Source organism: Microtus ochrogaster, chromosome 1, assembly GCF_000317375.1.
Source record: "Microtus ochrogaster isolate Prairie Vole_2 chromosome 1, MicOch1.0, whole genome shotgun sequence".
Lineage (NCBI taxonomy): Eukaryota > Metazoa > Chordata > Mammalia > Rodentia > Cricetidae > Microtus > Microtus ochrogaster.
In genome coordinates this window covers 110,041,160-110,058,736 of record NC_022009.1, presented here as the reverse complement: position 1 = coordinate 110,058,736, position 17,577 = coordinate 110,041,160, and the positions used below count along the sequence as shown (strand labels likewise).

At 42.4% G+C, this 17,577-nt stretch overlaps 1 protein-coding gene across 1 annotated transcript in view; it reads right to left on the bottom strand.

Moving 5' to 3' along the window:
• The window catches only part of Arhgef26 (Rho guanine nucleotide exchange factor 26), a 109,461-nt gene that overhangs the window by 8,001 nt on the left and 83,883 nt on the right, over positions 1-17,577 (bottom strand). The window contains exon 11 of the mRNA XM_005344049.2: positions 5,472-5,681. Within this exon, the coding sequence (XP_005344106.1) occupies positions 5,472-5,681 (210 nt within the window). The remainder of the gene's footprint in view (positions 1-5,471; positions 5,682-17,577) is intronic.

Below are 17,577 nucleotides of genomic sequence, written 5' to 3'. Positions count from 1 at the left end.
ATAACAGCACACTGCATCCCCACACTGCTGGCCATCCCAGCACTCAGGCTGAGGACACAGCATCACATTGAACATTTGATAATTTCATATAGGTCGACTTAATATACACACAAAGGAAAGACTAGGTGGGGTGGTGCAGTCCTTTAATCCCAGAATTCCAGAGGCAGAGGCAGGTGGATCTCTGTGAGTTTGAGGCCAGCCTGGTCTACAAGAGCTAGTTCCAGGACAGGCTCCAAAGCAACACAGAAAAACCATGTCTCAAAAATAAATAAACAAACAAACCAACACGTATTAAAGGGCAGTCTTATTTTTCCAACATTTTAAAAATAGAAGCGATCATTTAGAAAATAAGAGTAATTCAAATTTATAATTCTGTCACATGCAGACACACACACCCCCCAAAAGTCAGACTGACTGTGACGCGGTTAGCATGCTCCATCTGAAACGTGAGGGTTCAGTGTACGCTTCACCTGTTCAGAGAATCAAATGAAGGCTGTCATAGTTTGGTCCCCCACCCAATAAGTGTGTGTAACATTGTTATCTTCTCTCCCTGGAGCTGGAGAGATGACTCAGTGGTTAAGAGCACTGGCTGTTCTTCCAGGAGACCGGAGTTCAATCCCCAGCACCCACATGGAAGCACACAACTCTGTAATTTCAGTCCCAAGGAATTGGCACCCTCGCCCAGACAAACACGCAGGCAAAACACCAATACCCATAAAATAAAAATTAACAAAATCTCTCAAAAATTTTCTGTCCATTTCTACTTGAAATATCTTATTTGTTTATGAGAGGTGTCTTTCATGAGCATGGTTTTAATTTGGCTTCGAAGAAAAGAAACAGGTTGTTTGAAAAGCACTATTCTCTTGCAAAAGATCATATTTTGACCTAGACTCTAGATTCAAGAAGGGGTAAAAAAAATACTGTAACCCGAAATATATTTTTCCATTATAGACTGTCTACTTTATATTGTGATTTTCCTAAAGGAAGGAAGATTGGCTCCGAGATACCATTTACAGTCTTATTCCATCCCTTTACTTCCTGTTGTAATTAAATCATCAAGTGAAGCAGGAAGAGACAAGACTCCCTGCAAACAATGCCTCTTTGTCCCTGGCCCAGCACAGGGTGGTCTAGATGGCTGACAGCACCAGCCACACTAGTTAGACTCCTGCTTTCTCTGTGAGAGACATGCAAAGACGGATCTCTGATTGTGGTTTATGACGATTCTGTTCTGCAGTTAGAGGGATGAGGTGAAGAAAGCCTATACCCCTCACTGAACACACACTAGATGGCTCATTCCTCCATACACTGGACCTGAAGGACAGCACTACTGCAAATGCAAGAAGCCAAGGACACCACTTGCTATCTACAGTCTGCTGCCTTTGGGAGCTGCAGCTGCCTGGGCTTCATTGTAGTGAAGGCAGACAAAGGGGACTCTCCATCTCCCACGGTCTTCTTGAAAGGTCTCGAGGGAAAAGATCTGACAGTAAAACATTCTTCCCTTGTCTTTTCTTGAGGAGTAGCTTTTTATATTTTTCAAACTCTTGTCTGATTAGCGGTACAAACTTAAGGTTTGTGATAGCCCACGAGATCCAACACTGTGGACACCACTAGGCGTACATTCTACAAAATGGTCAGCAGTGTTCTCAGGAACAAAGGTTGAAGATCAGGAGGAACTGTGGGGGAGGAGTTGCTCCAGCAGCAATGCTTATAGATGCCAGGAAACTAGGAAGGGGCCAGGGGGGTGGAGCACATCTTAAGGGGTGGGAGAACAGGCTTAAGCACTGGAGGGGTGGGCGATTGGGAAAATGAGAGCACGAGGGAGGGCAGCCGACATGAATAGTGTGTGAAACAGTAATGTGAAAACTAACATTTTTATAAGCCCATTAAAAGTGTAAGTTAAAATAAGTAAGAGCTGGAAAGGAGATACCCTTCCTAGCTAGAGAATTCTGCTCCGAGAAGCCATGGTTATGAAATAGGTATCACAGTATCACATGGAGAATCCTCTTGGGAGTTGTCCCAAGGGTCCCCCACATAATGCATGTTCTTGCCATTCTTCCTGGTTATCCACCGGAACGAGATGATAAGACGCTATTGCTGAAGATACCATTTGTCTTGATTGCAAAATATAGAGAATTAATGTCAGAACTGAGCAGAAAGCTGCGTCCCTGATGGTTAGCTTCCAGGATGCTAGAGTATAAGCTGCTGGGAGAGAAAGGGCATCAACCTTGAACCCTATGAACTATAACAGCAACCACTCAGCAATAAGTGCCCACTGCTACTCTAACGGCACAACCATCATGGGGCAACCAATGCTCTAAGGTCGGATGCAGGCCTGTTCCACGAGAGGAAAACCATGGTTCACACTAGGAGTTCAATCAAAAACCTGTTACCGGGGAAAACATGCCATAAGAGGCAACATACTACTGTTGTTTAACTAAACTTAACTGAGTCAAACTGCTTTCTAAACACACACGTTTATTCTCATAGACAAATGCTACCCTCAGACGTTATCAGGGAAGCTTCTCTTTACAAGTAAACATTCAGGAATACAGAGATGTTTTGTTGCTTGGGTAAGGGACAGTTGAGTGCATAGCCCTAAATGGGACATTCATAAAGCTCAGAAAATCCTTTTTTTTTAAAGATTTATTTATTTATTTATTAATTATATATACAGTGTTCTGCCTCCATGTATGCTTGCAGGCCAGAAGAGGGCACCAGACTTCATTACAGATGGTTGTGAGCCACCATGTGAGTTGCTGAGAATTGAACTCAGGACCTCCGGAAGAGCAGTTAGTGCTCTTAACCTCTGAGCCATCTCTCCAGCCCAGAAAATCCTGAGGTAGGAGCGATGGTAAGAACGTAAGAGCCAGTTGGTAGGGATGGAGAAAAGCGACAAAATGGCTGTGTCCTAGACATGACACAGCCATTGTAATCATGTAGTCACGGCAGCTGTGGTTGCTTTCACTGGGCTTGCACAAGGCTCAACCTGTCAGCAATCGTGGATGGAAAGGGGGTTAATGGGGCACAGCCCGCCCCTGCTGAACTACTTACTGGTCACTGACTGCTTCTGGGTGAGAACCACTGGTCAGCCCACAGATCCAACCAGTAGTTCACAAATCTCAGGTGCAAAGAACACTCCTTACACTGATGAAAACTGAGTGTTCAAAACCACGTACGTCATAAAGACCTGGTAAGTGCGTGTGAGATAGGGATATCTAAGTTGATTCACACAGACCATAATGTGCACATTTTATAGTGCTCAATCAGTATGCTCAGCTTTTGTATTTCCAGGTGTAAGCTTAAAACAAATAAATAAAGAAATAAAGCAAAACAGAAAAGCCAGTAACTCACTACCAATCTACAGATATCCACTCCGAGCGTGCAGCAATTTGCTAGACATTTAAACAACTAATTGTGCATGAGAGTGTATGTGTTTTAAGGAAAGCACACTTGGGAGTCATTTACTTTTTACCTCTACCAGGACTATTTTGTATCTTGCCAGCATCTGTCTATTTATCTTCGGAATTTCTTGTTTACATTATGCCTTTAAATGTTTTGCCTGTACATATGTATGCATACTGCAAACAGGTCTGGTACTCACAGAGACCCAAAGAGTGTACTCTAAAGCCCTTAGAACTGGGCTCACAGATAGTTGTAAGTGACCAGGGGGGTGCTGGAAAGTGAACCCAGGAACTCTGTAAGAATAGCAAGTGCTCTGATCACTGAACAATCTCTCCAAACCCGGTCTATTCATTTATTTCTCAGCTGTACTTGAGGGCAGAGAAGGGAAGAGAAGAATGACAGTCACTCCTTCTGTTCCAGAAGAGAGACTTCTGCCCCCCCCGTCCTTTCTGGAATGTTCTCTCGCTAGTAAAGAGAGAATGACCAATATGAGTCATACTCATGAGTTTGTGGGTGACATAACTAAATATTCTGAGAACATGTCTGATTCAGAAAATGGGTAACTGTTCAATCCAAGGCAAATCAAAGAGAGCAGAACAGATTCTACGGTCTTGGTATGAAAAGAGCAGGATGTTGCCTTGGAATATTTAAGTAACAAGTGATGGAGATTTCATAAATTATGGATGAGCCGGTCAGGAAGAGCTCTGCAGTGCATTGGCGAAGCCTGAATGAACAGCAAACTGAACAGAAGAGGACACAAGCAAAAGCAGCACTCTCTGCCTCTCTAAGTACAGAGGGGCACTTCCATGAATTTTCTGGGACATCTGAGCAAGTATTAACCCCCAAAGAGTTTAAGCTTTTCTTAAAGTTACACAAAATCCAGCATATTAATTCCATTTTGTAAAGAGGTTCCCTCACACAAAGGACACCGAGTTCTGCCTCTGCTACCCAAGGCCTTCTAGGGTTGAACGATGCCTTTCCTTACTCCTAGCCCTGGGTATGTCCCGTGTTCGATTCCAGAAGCACAGCCCCAAGGATGCCCTACTTTCGAAAGCAGCAGACATGGAAGGCAATGCTAGGAACTCTTCCGGGTTTTTCTACAGCCCCCGGGGGAAGAATTGCGAGCCCATAGAGCAGGACTTTTCCGGCAAGAAAATACTTTAACATAAAGACTTAACTAGAGTTGGGGCTGTTATTCACTACTACCGGTTGATTCATTTTAACCTCTCTACATGGGGATGCTGACAGATGATCAGGTGATGGAAGGAAACAAGCAAGGACCAGAGAGGACCCAAACTTAGGGAATCCCTTTTTCTCCCTTGCTCTGTTCCCTGATCCAACATAGGACTTGGTCTATGACCGTTCATGTGGGAGTGGACTGCACACTAAGTGTGGGTGAATCTACGGGTGCACACAGAATGCATGATTTGCTTTCAGAGACTGGCTGGAAAGCAGAATTAGGAAATGTTTTCCTAGGCCAGGTATAACTCCAAGAGCCCTAGTGCTCTGTCTGACTGATTCAATATTCACTTCAAATTCAGTCCCCAAAGAAAGCATTTTCTTGGAGTCTCTAGAATTTAATTATTCTGCCCAAAGAGGGTGAGCCATTTTTCAAGGCTCCAAAATGCAGCAGCTACAGGATGTTCATGTAAAATGTTAAGCAGCCATGGCTTAGCTTTTGGTACTAGAAGCAGCTTCTCTAGGGCTGCAGAAAGACAAACGGAGGTTGACATAAAGTTCCAGAATATTCCAAATGAACTTCTGGAATGAATAAGAAAAAGAACTTTATCCTAATGTTTTTGTTTATCCAAGTGTCAGTATTTAAATAAAATGCATTTTTAATGAAAATGACGCATCCATCAGGACGTACAGGGCTCAAAATGCAACATCCCACCCTAGAGATCCTCAGGAGATCATATCTGCTAAAAGCACCTGGATGCTGTGCTCAGTGCACAGGAGGTATACAACAACAAAAATAAATACCAGCCGCTGTCTGTGTAGAGGAGGAGCAGGTGAGTGAAGAAGAGGGAGGTCGGGGAGCTCTGAGCCTTCACCCTGTGTGCACTTACTGGGTCTCAGCCCCAAGCAGCATGTCCACCTTCTCATTGGCATGGTTGCTGAGGACCGTCAGAGTGAAGAGGTGCGTGGCCGAGCTCTGTCTTGAGTAAAGCATTGTGGAGGTAGTCTTCCCTGGAGAAGAATTAAGCTCCTCGTTGTCACAAGATTCCACCAACAGCTGATCCCTTAAGGAATAATCAGTGACGTTGTAACTCTCTTCACTAAAAGACAGGGGGGGAGAACATGTCAATTAGCAGCAATGACTGTGACAATGTCACACTTTATTCACGCCACATTTTTTTTTTTTTTTGAGAATTGGGCATCCAGAGGAAGGAGAGAATGACCTGTCTCATAACAGGGATCTGAATTTTACCTATTGATTACCAATTATGAGAAACACCAATACTCTATAATATGTAGCACACATAAAGTACATCTCAGATAAAAGAGCAATGTATTTTTGGAAACACAGATCATTTCTTACACGGGCTTAAAAAATCAACCTAAATCCAAGTTAGGTGCTTCTTGAGTACAAACTCTGAGAAGTTTCTACCGAAGATCCAAGCATCTAGCAGGCAACACTGTGGGACTTGCGTTCCCACTTTAGGAAGAATAAACAAAGGTTTGATCTCTGAAAAGATGAAGCATTGAATAAATTAACCCAATCCAGAGCCTCCTAGGCTACATTGGCCACAGTTCTCTAATTGTTATAATCAGTGAGACTCGCATGCATTAGAGTTTATGAATGGGCCTCTCCCCAGCTTTTACACCCACCTTCAGCACAGAATGAAGACGGGACTGTAAAACCCTGCCCATGCGCAGGTAGCCCAGCTTTCACCCCTTACCCCCAAATGACCACAGCAGAGGATGGAAGTAGAATCCCAGAGGTCTGCTTGCTCTGGCAAATGCCCACCCAGTCCATCTTCTCTCACATTACAGACTCCCGTTTCAGAAGCCATCAGACTCAATCATGTTGTGTGCCCATCCTTGCTTATCCACCCTCAGACTGTGAGCAAGGCTAATAATTCCCTCTCAGGACAGCTTGTTCCTGAATGCTTCCCACTGTGCCCACCTGGAGTGCCCTTCCTTAGGGAGTTCAAGAGAGTCTGAGGTCTAGGCTTCTGAACCTTTCCTCTACCTTCTAATCAATTAGCTTCTTCTAACAGAATCTTGGTCTCTCTAGGGGATGCCATAACCCCCGCTGTCTCTGCTTACTTCTAGAAAATTATCACTTCTGGCTCCCAGGAAGGACTAGACTTTGGAGTTCACACTATTAGTCTCTGTCCTAATCACAAACGTCTACATACTTCGGGGTCTCCCAATCCTCCCTTAGGACTCCCAAACTTATTGTCTGTCTCCAGCCTTACTTCCTTCTTTGCAGTCCATGATCAGCTCCTTGCGATCTGCCAGTTCTTTGACTTTCTCAGTGGCTTTCGCCCTGCTACCTCAGCCACCTCAGCCACCTCAGCCACCTCAGCCTGCTACCTCAGCCACCTCAGCCACCTCAGCCATGCTTTATCATTGCATCAAACACAGCCTCTCATCCATTTCCGCATCAGCCAAGACTCTACCTGGCACACCGAATCTTACTGGCTCACCAAATCCTCATGCCCCAAACTTATTTTCACCTGCCAGTTCCTGCTCGTTGACTCTATGACCTTTTCCTCTGTTGGCTGATTAATTCCTCGTGTCCCCTCAGTCATGCATATCAAATTACCTAGCCTGGATTCCCTGTGCCCAGCTAAAATCATTTCTTGTACACAAGCTCATCTTCCTGGGCTGAAATTACCTGGGAAATTCCAAATACAGCCTTCTGCTCTTTTCCATCCTTGCAGATAAACCTCAACTGAACTGCTCCAAATGACCCTACAATAAATTCTAACATACTCTAAAAACAATGATTATCTCATGGAATAGCAAATATAAGTATATGAACTGAGAAGAGCTGGAAGAAAACACCCCCTGTGTCTAAATATACTCGGGCTTTTAGAACAAAACATTTTGTTCAAAGTTCTGAGGCTTGCTTTATTCAGTAGTAAATATTCTGCCTTGTAAACGACCTTGGAAAATTTCACAGTCTTTTTTTTTTTTTAAGTTTAGTTTGATGGATTCTCCACTCAAAAGACAGCACATATAGGTTCTCTAAAAACAGAACACACCCCTGACCAGATCTGTTGTTAGGGTCATGTCTGTATTTACTGGAAGTTCCCAAAGCTGTCCTGGGGCTGCCACGCCCAGGAATATAAAGAAGTTCTCACATCTACAATAAGACCTATAAAAGTGCACACTGTGCTCAAAGGAAGAAGGCAGGACAGAACACCTTACAATCAAACATGGCTGTATCTTTAAAAGATCTTGTTTACTAGAAACAAAGAAGTCAATTGTTTGCAGCACAGAAAATGTTTACAGTGTCAGGACATCTCAGACATAAATCTAACAGCCCAGGAGTCAGGATGTGTACACACACACACACACACACACACACACACACACACACACACACACACAAGCACGCATGCATGCGCAAACAAAGGGAGATAAAAGTGGCAGAGGGATAGAGAGGAACCCCTCTAAGACAAAAAAAAAATAAATTAAAATAAAAGCAACATCTCAACAACACTAACAAAAACCACATAGTAAAGGATTCTAAGCTCCTGCACCCACATGGAAAGGTTTTGTTTGTTAGGATGGCCCTGACAGAACTCAAGGACGGAGTTCCCAGGAGACAAATGAAGCTACAAGGCTTAGTTTTTACTCTTCTTCTTTTTCAGAATTCATATTCCTCGCTATTCTCCTTTTCCTATCTACCACCCTCTCTTTGATCCAAATCAAAAGCTACAAAAGATTATCACTCAATAGCAGGCCACTTGTTCCCAATGAACAGTCATTGTCTGGACAGAGAGATTGAAGAAACTGATGTTGTAGAAGTGGGATGGCCAGGTAGGCCCCGAATAATGAGAGCTGCATTGATACTGAGATTATATCCAAAGAAGCAAAAGTCAGGAGAATATGCACATGACAGTGTCCTCATTGAAGACCAACTCAGCTCCTGCACCTCCAGCTTCGGCCACTTTCGCTCATTAGGTTGTCCCTGGTAGAAAAGGAAGGACTGAGTTCCCATGGGACAAACGTAAGCTAGAATGTTTAGTCTTTGCTCCTCTTCATTTTCAGAATTCATACCTTTCAGGGTTTACCAAAATTAAAACAAAAAAACCCAGCTATCAAATTTCAAAAATGCTTTGAATTTTTTGAAAAGCATTTATTCTAAAAAGAACAATAAGCTTTGGTATTTCAAGAGCCAATAACCAGCCATCATTAGTAAGTTAGACATCTTTCCCAGGGATCCGAAGTACAAAAGCATAGACCCATTGGCTCAAGGTAAGAAAGAGGCAGTGTGCGAACCAGCAGAAGACAGGGAAGCCATCCCCTTCTCCAGAAAGGGTGGCCATAGAGCTGTGGGTGAAGTTTTAGTTTCAATCATTAAAGCCAGAAACAGATACATTTTTAAAATGTGCATTAAGTTTTCCTTTAAGCAACAAGTACAATGCCGCTGATTACCAGCTACGGTAGTTGTTTGAACCAGTTTAGACCAGTTAGCCCTTCAATTGTCTACTTTGGATGGTAAAACGGTGGTCATCCTATTCATAGCTATGGAACTTCACCTCCGGTGTTAATCCAAACTGTGTCAAGATGGAGAATTTAGCTTGATCCAAAGCAGTCTCCAAGAAAGATGTTTTCTGTCTTTTAAGCACTTTTCGGTCACCTATCCAAAACCCACTATTATTTAGGTAGCAAACTTCTGCATCAGGGCCTAATGCTTTTTTAAAAGTGGGTTTCTATGAAATAAAGACCTGGCATCATGCAACAGTAGGAAAGTTAAATTGGTTATTTACCCTGATTAACTACTTTCAAATCCAGTGAAACAAAAACTGACAAGCAGCTGGCTCCCTCTTGGAAGATACTTCTGGTGTGTTCTCTCACAGACTCTCATACAGATATTTAACCTCCCACAATAATGGGGGGCTCACAATAATAAGGCTCACAATAATGGCCATTATCCCCCTGCCTCTGAGTCTGCTGCCTATTGCACGAAACTCATTCTTCTGTCAGTCAACACGTACAATTTCTCTCCAGTTCAGAAGGGCAGCTGATTACAGGGTGTGCTGGAGAAGGAAGAAAGGAGCCTACCAACAGGCACCTCTAGTCCAGGCTTCCCCTTCTGCTCGCTCAGGTCCCCGAAGGCTGAATGAAATGGGATAGAAACATTGTCTTTCCCCGGGGAGGTTGACTCTAATCAGACATCCTTGTGTTTGTCTCCATCATTTAGCAAACACATGGTTGACACCGTTTCTGAAACAACTTGGATCGTGTAATTGGGAAGTTGAGTTGCTCAGAAAAAGGCAAATGGAAAATCCACCTTTCCTTGCCTGAACGAGTTTACACCGAGACTTCCTTCCATTGTGCCGCAGCCACTCTGCTCTTGCAGCTGCTCAGGCTGCTGGCTCTGTGCAAGCCATCTCAGCTTAGGGGCAGGGACCCGGATCAAGTCCATAATCCGCTGCTCTGCTTCTTCAGTGATGATGTGCCTCCCTGTTAAACCCACTTGAAGGCCCAGTAAATCCTGCCCACACTCTTCTTCTTTAAATTATCATCTTAAATAAAAGAAATAAATATCCGCAGAGAGCAGGCTATGAAGCTAATCATGCATCCAGTTATTTTCCCTTCTGGAAGGAATTCTGCGCTAAGACGTTCAGACAACGTTTGAATGCACGCCACACATCGCTGTGGTGTTGAGACAGGAGCCTGATTGTAAAGAGGTCCTTTTAGCTTTTCCATAGTGCTGGGAATGGATCCCCGGACCCCGCAAAGGCTGGATCAGCACTGAACCAATGAGCTCCATTGCTGGCCTTCCCTTTATTAGTAGAATAATTATGGAGCACTTTAACTTCCTGTCCCATAGTTTCTGCAAAGGTTGGAACACTTCTCATAGTGGAAAATTATTTATTATTTATTTATTTGGATATCATTTCTTTTAGACCGGAAAGACATTTAAACACCACATATAACAAGTTTGTGTTTAAAATACCCAAACGACACAGTACATGAACATCTGCAGCACTGAACACAGAAATAAGCACCCATTTCAGCCCAGATGAGGACAAAGGGACCTTGATTTACGGTTTTGTTCAACCTGGGTTTTCTTATTGGCTTAAGAAGAAAGTGTATACCATTAAGAACTGGGACAAGCTGGGACAATGATTGTGTTAGTGTGAGATGACTTTCTGCACAATTGACCTATTTCAAAGTAAAAGTAGAAAGAAAATAGGCTTCACATCAAAAGTGTAGAGGCGTGAAAATGATCAGTATTGTCACTTCAGGTGTCTGTGGATGTCTGGGGTTCAATGAACCACTAAGTAATGGGATGTCTTCTTTATCCCACCAACTGCTGACTGTCTGTAGAATTCATTACTAGTTGAAGTATAACCACAAAGTGACCATAAATATTACGACTGAGAAAAAGAACTGCAAATAATAGCTCTCCTAAACATCAATGATCCAGTTGAATAGGATCCATGAGGGCCAGTGAGATGGACTCAGGGATAAGGGTTACTCTGAGGAGCTGAGTTTGGTACCCAAGTCCAAAGGGAAGAACTGAATCCTATAAGCTTTCTTTTGGCCTCTACACACATGCTATGGTAACATACACACACACTATTTAGTATTTGTAATAAAGTTTAAGATTAAATATAATTGATAAACCCACCTCATTTATAACATCAGAGAATCTGATGTTATAAATTTGATTGTAAAAATTAAATATTTACAATGATGCTTATCAGAATTTTCTACAAGAATACAATCTTGATATAAAAAGGTATCTGTTCTTTCTAATGTAACTTATAATTTTAATCCAGCCAATCCATGCAAATCCAAACATGGTTTTGTAAGGAGAGCTGAATAGAGGGGTTTATTTTAAACAATGTGGAAAAATAAACCTGCAGAAATAGCTAAAAAAGACTCTACAGACTAGATGAGAATGAATTGGCCCTTGGACATCCTAAGAAGACATTTATAAATCCATAGCAGTTCAAGGACCAGGACAGGGCATGATTTGACAGATGGACTAGTGAAAAAATAGACTGATGAGTTCATACACTGATGAAAACATATTTAGGGACTTAATATAGGATACAGATGGTTTCTCAAACATGTGAGGAATTGATAACCATTAAATAATCTTGGGAGACTTGGAGAAACATCTGACATTGCTTAAAAATTTCCATTCAAATCCTTAGATTGTGTCTGTCAAAGTCTGTAAGAGTCATAACATGGTGAACAAGACAAGTCAGGTCTGCCTTTTGGTAAGACAGAGGCTTTTAAATATGTGTTGACCTTCTGGGGGACTTCCACCCTGACCCTTACTAGCTATCATCCTAGAGAGCGACTTTTGCTGGCCAGAAAAGGAGAAGGGATGCTTGAGCAAAATGGATCTAGGAGGTGAAGGAAAGAAGTGTTGGCAGGGAAGGCCAAGGGCTGTGCTATAAAGAGCAGCTTCCCAACTGTTTAAGGCACCAGAATGCTTGCATGCTTTACATACTGTTCTAAGAACCTATTCCATGGACCAAGAATGACTGGCAGAAGTCTAAGCAACACTTTCAACTGTTCCTTTCATAAACAAAGTTAAATTAAGAGAAAGTGGTGTTATAGAGATTTATCAAATATCCAAACAGCACACTGACTCCTAGCATATATCTTAAAGGTAGTGGCAAGGTTTTTATCTTCTTTCTTTTCTTTCTTTCTTTCTTTCTTTCTTTCTTTCTTTCTTTCTTTCTTTCTTTCTTTCTTTTTGCCTATTCAGTATGCCTTTTCCATAGGTTTTATCTAAAACATTCATACGGCCTCAGTCCTAAAATCCAACAAACAAAAAACACTCCAGCACCAAGACAAAGTCTCCTGAACTAGTAGTCGCTTGAGCTTCCTCAGACCAGCACTCACAGACTAGGCAAACAGTTCCCCAAGGTCACCAGGGCCTAGCATCCCATGAAATACAGTGCCCGGGGCATTGGCATCATTCTTCTGGATGCCATCAGAGAAGTCGATGGGGGCATGCACCTGTGGCATTCTGAAATGCTATCCTCCCCAGTGCCTCCCATGGCATTTCCCAGGCATGTCTCTTCAGAGCCATCCTACAGCCACTGGCTTTTCTCACAGGGATGTCATGGTCTGCCACTGTCCCAGGAGAGCTCAGGCCAGGAGCTTACAAGACTGCAATGAACGACAAGAACTCCTTTCTGTTTTCCTGAGGCTTGTACAGGAGCTCCCCTCTGCAGATTCCAGCTTGTTTCCCTGCTCATTCGGTAACATGACTTCAAAATCCCTATACTAGCTTCCATGCTTAACTGGCATTAAAATGCTCCAGTCAAACATTGCTGAGACAGAGGCCCTTGAACAATGCTGGAATTTACTTCAAGCTAAGGGATTAAACAAAACAAAACCAACAAAATAAAACAAAACAGTGATCTACTTGGTTGAGACTGATTTCATACAAAGTGCGGCTTAGGACACAGCTAACAAGTAATTTTATGGAATTTTCAGAAGTAATGGATTTCAGCATGGCAGGCAGGCTTACAGAACTGACTCAGCCAGCCTGCTTAGAGCGAGCCCATCACACACCTGCTTGGTGAACCTGATCAGGGCTGCAACCCTCTCCATGCGTCACTGCTCGCCTGTGTACAGTGGTGGTAACAGCACCAAGGCAGCAGGTTGTTGCGGGGATTGCGGGGATTAAGTAAGACAATAGGTGTATAATTATGTCCTTGTCATGCATAGCGCTTCTAATCTCTCCTGGATCACACCCAATGTTAGCTATCACTTTCTGTTGTTCTAACAGAATACCATCCATTTCAACTGCCTGGGAATGCCTCAAAGGCCTGATAATTATATATGCCCTGAAAATGGATGAGCAAACTAAGCAGGATTCAAATTAAATACTCATATCAGGAGAGTCATGATCTGCCAAGAGCCCTGACTAGCAAAGATGTGATATTTACATTGAAACTGATTTTTAAGATTTATTTAGTTAGTTAGTTATTATTTATTTATTTATTATGTACACAGTGTTCAGCCTCCATGCAGGTGCCAGAAGAGGGCACCAGATCTCATTATAGATGCTTGTGAGCCACCATGTGGTTGCTGGGAATTGAACTCAGGACCTCTGGAAGAGCAGTTCGTGCTCTTAACCTCTGAGCCATCTCTCCAGCCTCTTGATACTGATTTCAAATAGCCTTTCTTATTCAGTTCCTCAAAATAGTTCTCAAGACTAACAAACATGCTACATACTTCCTACCCATTGTCTGGAGAATAACAAAGGGGAGAGGTAATGAGGCCTCATTCGCTGGAATGAGAGGCATCTGTTGTGATTAACCGCCACCAGAAAAGAAGGCCAGAGTCCACAGGAGGGCCAGATCCACAGCCCAGCAACTGCAACACCTATCATCCTTAACCAAGAGGAGACAAGCAGTTCTGAGAGCTGTGAGCCCCTTGCTAGAGCCCCCACCGCGATCAGGAAGCAGCATGATCAGAGAACAAGCAGACAGCCTCTCACATAGGTAACAAGGTGACCCCAGATTATAGGAATCGCCCCATTCTGGTTTAGGTGTATCACAGCTCTTTGGGAAGAATGAGGGTATGTCCCTAGTTATCCCTGCCCTGATGGCTAAGATGGGTGATGGGGAAAGACAGGCACTTATTCCTAAAAAACTCTAATTTCGAAGGTCAAAAATTCAGGCCTAGTCCTGCAGTATGCTGTAGTCTTCCGAAGTGAAACATGGCCTGAAGATTTCAGACTAGTTTTTAAACAGTAAAATGTAGTGCACGGGCAGTAATTTGATTTGTGGCAAGACTTTTTAGAGAGACAAACACAATGCTGAAATTAGTACCGATCACCTCAGTTACTTCATAGGGATTACTGAAATAGCCAAGACTCTGTGTGCACTGTCTTACAGAATTTGAACACATTCCACAATAAAGATGACATTATTACTCCTATTTTCCAGATAGGGACACTGAGATGCTGAGAGGCTGAAACTGCTTCGTGCAAGGTCACATGGCCAGGAACTGAACCTTACTCTTTCTGACCCTACACATTAACAGTGAGCTGCTTAGGTGCCTCCACCAGGGAGTAGGGATGTCAATTCTCCTTAGAGACACAGAAGAAAATTCTTTGGGATGCTAGAGCAATAGTGTGGGGCAGTGAGGAAAAATAAAAGATGAAAATTATTTTTCATTTCTCACTGTCTTCAATATGGGAGCAAATGCCACAGTGATCAGTAGCACATATGCTTAGTATACCTGGAGTAAAAATGATTTGAATCCGAATTCTTTAAGTGTGATTTCCCAAGAATTTTTTTTTCTGCAGAGAAAAACAATTTATATCAGGTGGCTTCAGTTTTCTATAATAGGAAAGAACACTACCATGGAAAAACTTATGACAGAATGGAACTAGGCCAGGACAGTTCCTGGGAGCCTGCACACTCCCTGAAGCCACTGGGCATTCAACGCTGATAAGAACTGAGTTCTAGAGTAAGACCCTGACCTCGCAATGGTGACCTGGTGGTAGTACTACAGCGAACTCATCTTCTAAGCCCCAGGATTTGTTACAGAGCTGATGTATGTTTGTAAGATTTAAGAAGCAGGCATCAGGGAGAGGAATCTATAGCTTTAAAGGGAGTGCTGTGAAGGAGAAACCCTTTACACTGACGGCTCGAGAATGGCGGTGCAGTGGGAAACCTGCAGACATGATTCAGCCCCGCACTGGAAAATCACTTTTAAAATGGTGTAACAAAACATATTCCATCAGGAAAAGAAAGCCCACAGAGGGGACAGAACCTTTTGCAGCTATACATCAGACAGAAGATTAATATTCAAAATACAAAATACAAAGATCTCAACAAAACAAAACAAACCAAACAAACAAACAAAAAGACTCAAGAGAGCAAATGACCTAATTTAAAAAGCAGGCTTTGGATCCAAAAAGGTAGCTCACAAATAAAGAAACAAAAATGGCTAAGAAATTGTGTTCAGCGTCTTTAGTGACTAGGGAAATGAAAAGTAAAGCTACTTTGAAATTTTATCTAATCCTGGTCATAATGGCCGAGAGGAAATGAAATTGATAACAAACGCAGTAAGGGTGTGAGGAAATAGAACCCCCGTTGACTGTTGGAAGGACTACAAACTGGTACAGACACCCTGAACCCATGTGGGAAACTCTCCAAAAGCTCCAAGTAGCTTCACTATACAGCACAGCCCCGCTATAACACTCCTCGGCACGCACCAAAAGGACTTGGTATTCTACTACAGAAATACTCGCTCAGACATTCTCAGTGTTGCTTTATGCACAGCAGCTAGGAAATGGAAACAACCTGCATGTCCCTTGGCTAATAAACTGACAGGGAAAATGTGGTGCACACACACTATGGAATACTATTCGGCTATCAAGAAAAATGAAACTTGCTGGCAAATGCAAATTTAGGATGCGATTTTGCATTAAACGCAAATGCAGGAACTAGAAAATATTATACTGAGGGAGGTAACCCAGACCCAGAAAGATGGATGTTGAATGTTCTTACATGTGGATCCCAGCTCTGAATCTTTAGATATGTATAACCCTGGTTAACCATAGAAACCAGAAAGGTAGAAAGAGATCATGAGGGGGGAGAAGGGCTTTAGAGAAGGGGTATTGGGATGCTCAGAAGGGGACAAGGGGAAAATGGGGAGGGGCTTTAATTAGGGAGGACAGAAGAAGGGTAATACAGAGGGGGAGTGAAGAAAAAAGGAAGATAACACTAAGGATGTTTTAAAAGATATAGGGAAACACTTTATACACTTACTTAAATATGCATGCATGAGTGTTTGCCTGTATGTGTGTGGTTTAAATAGGGTTCTGCCACATGGGGTGGCAATGTTCCCCTTAAAGGCAACAGATATTCTTAAAAAAAATATCTTCTAGGCCTACCTAATCAAGGGAAACTTCCCTTCTATTTGTTGGTCAGGGGGACTCCAAAAGACTCCCCAAATAATAGAGGCTATTGGTGTTGCCTTTGTCTCCCAGAACTTGAAGGTAAAATTCTCTTGTTAAAGACACCACACACTTTGCACACAGGACTTGAAGGCATAGAAGCACAACTGACCCCAACTGATATATGCACAAGGCAACCCCCAAATTGAAGGAAACATTACAAAAGAGAGACTGCTAGAGGCAGAGAATGAGAAAGCCCATTGAGAGATAGTATCTTCTAGACAATGACCAAAAAAGCTGCACCCAGGAAAGTTCAACAACAAGGATGCATAAATAAGACCATCATAAGGACATCAGTCAACATGCCAGTGTGGATAAGAAAAATGTCACAAGGCATCTAGTTCTCCTAGATGAAGAACTACAGGCAAAGGGAAGGGGAATCAGTTTTCTCCAGTTAGGAGCCTCCTGATAGGCGATCTAATTCCAAACACGAGTACATTCAAACAACACAAAACAGATGCAGTAGTTTGAAATATTATACATCACTTGTATGTATAGCAATAACAAAAAGAAAAAGGTCATAAATTTGCGAGAGTATGGGATAGAGACATGGAAGGAGCTGGACAGGGAAGAATAGAAATGATATAAATACAGTACTCAGATATGAAATGCTCAAAACTATTTGGAAAATCCTGAAAGCTTTCTACACTATTTTTTCTAACAACGAAAAATGTGGAAATATATTAGGAAAATGAAATCATGAAATAATGAAAACGAATTGAACCTCAGGTATTATAGAGACTCGTGCCACTAGGGATCTGATGAAAAGCTTTAAAATGCATAGTTTGAGCACCCTGGGCCCAAACAGCATGGTCAGAAGGTTTTAGAATCTAGAATTTTTCAGATTGAGAGTATTTGCGTACATTAAATGAGCTACTGGGGGGACAGTACTAAGGTATGATCCAAAATTACTAATATTTCACATATAACTTCATACACAGCTGAAGGTCAAAATATATATTATATAACCTGTCCCTTAGTTTTCATATTTTTAATTTATTCTTTAAGAATTTCATCAGAGCCGGGCGGTGGTGGCGCAC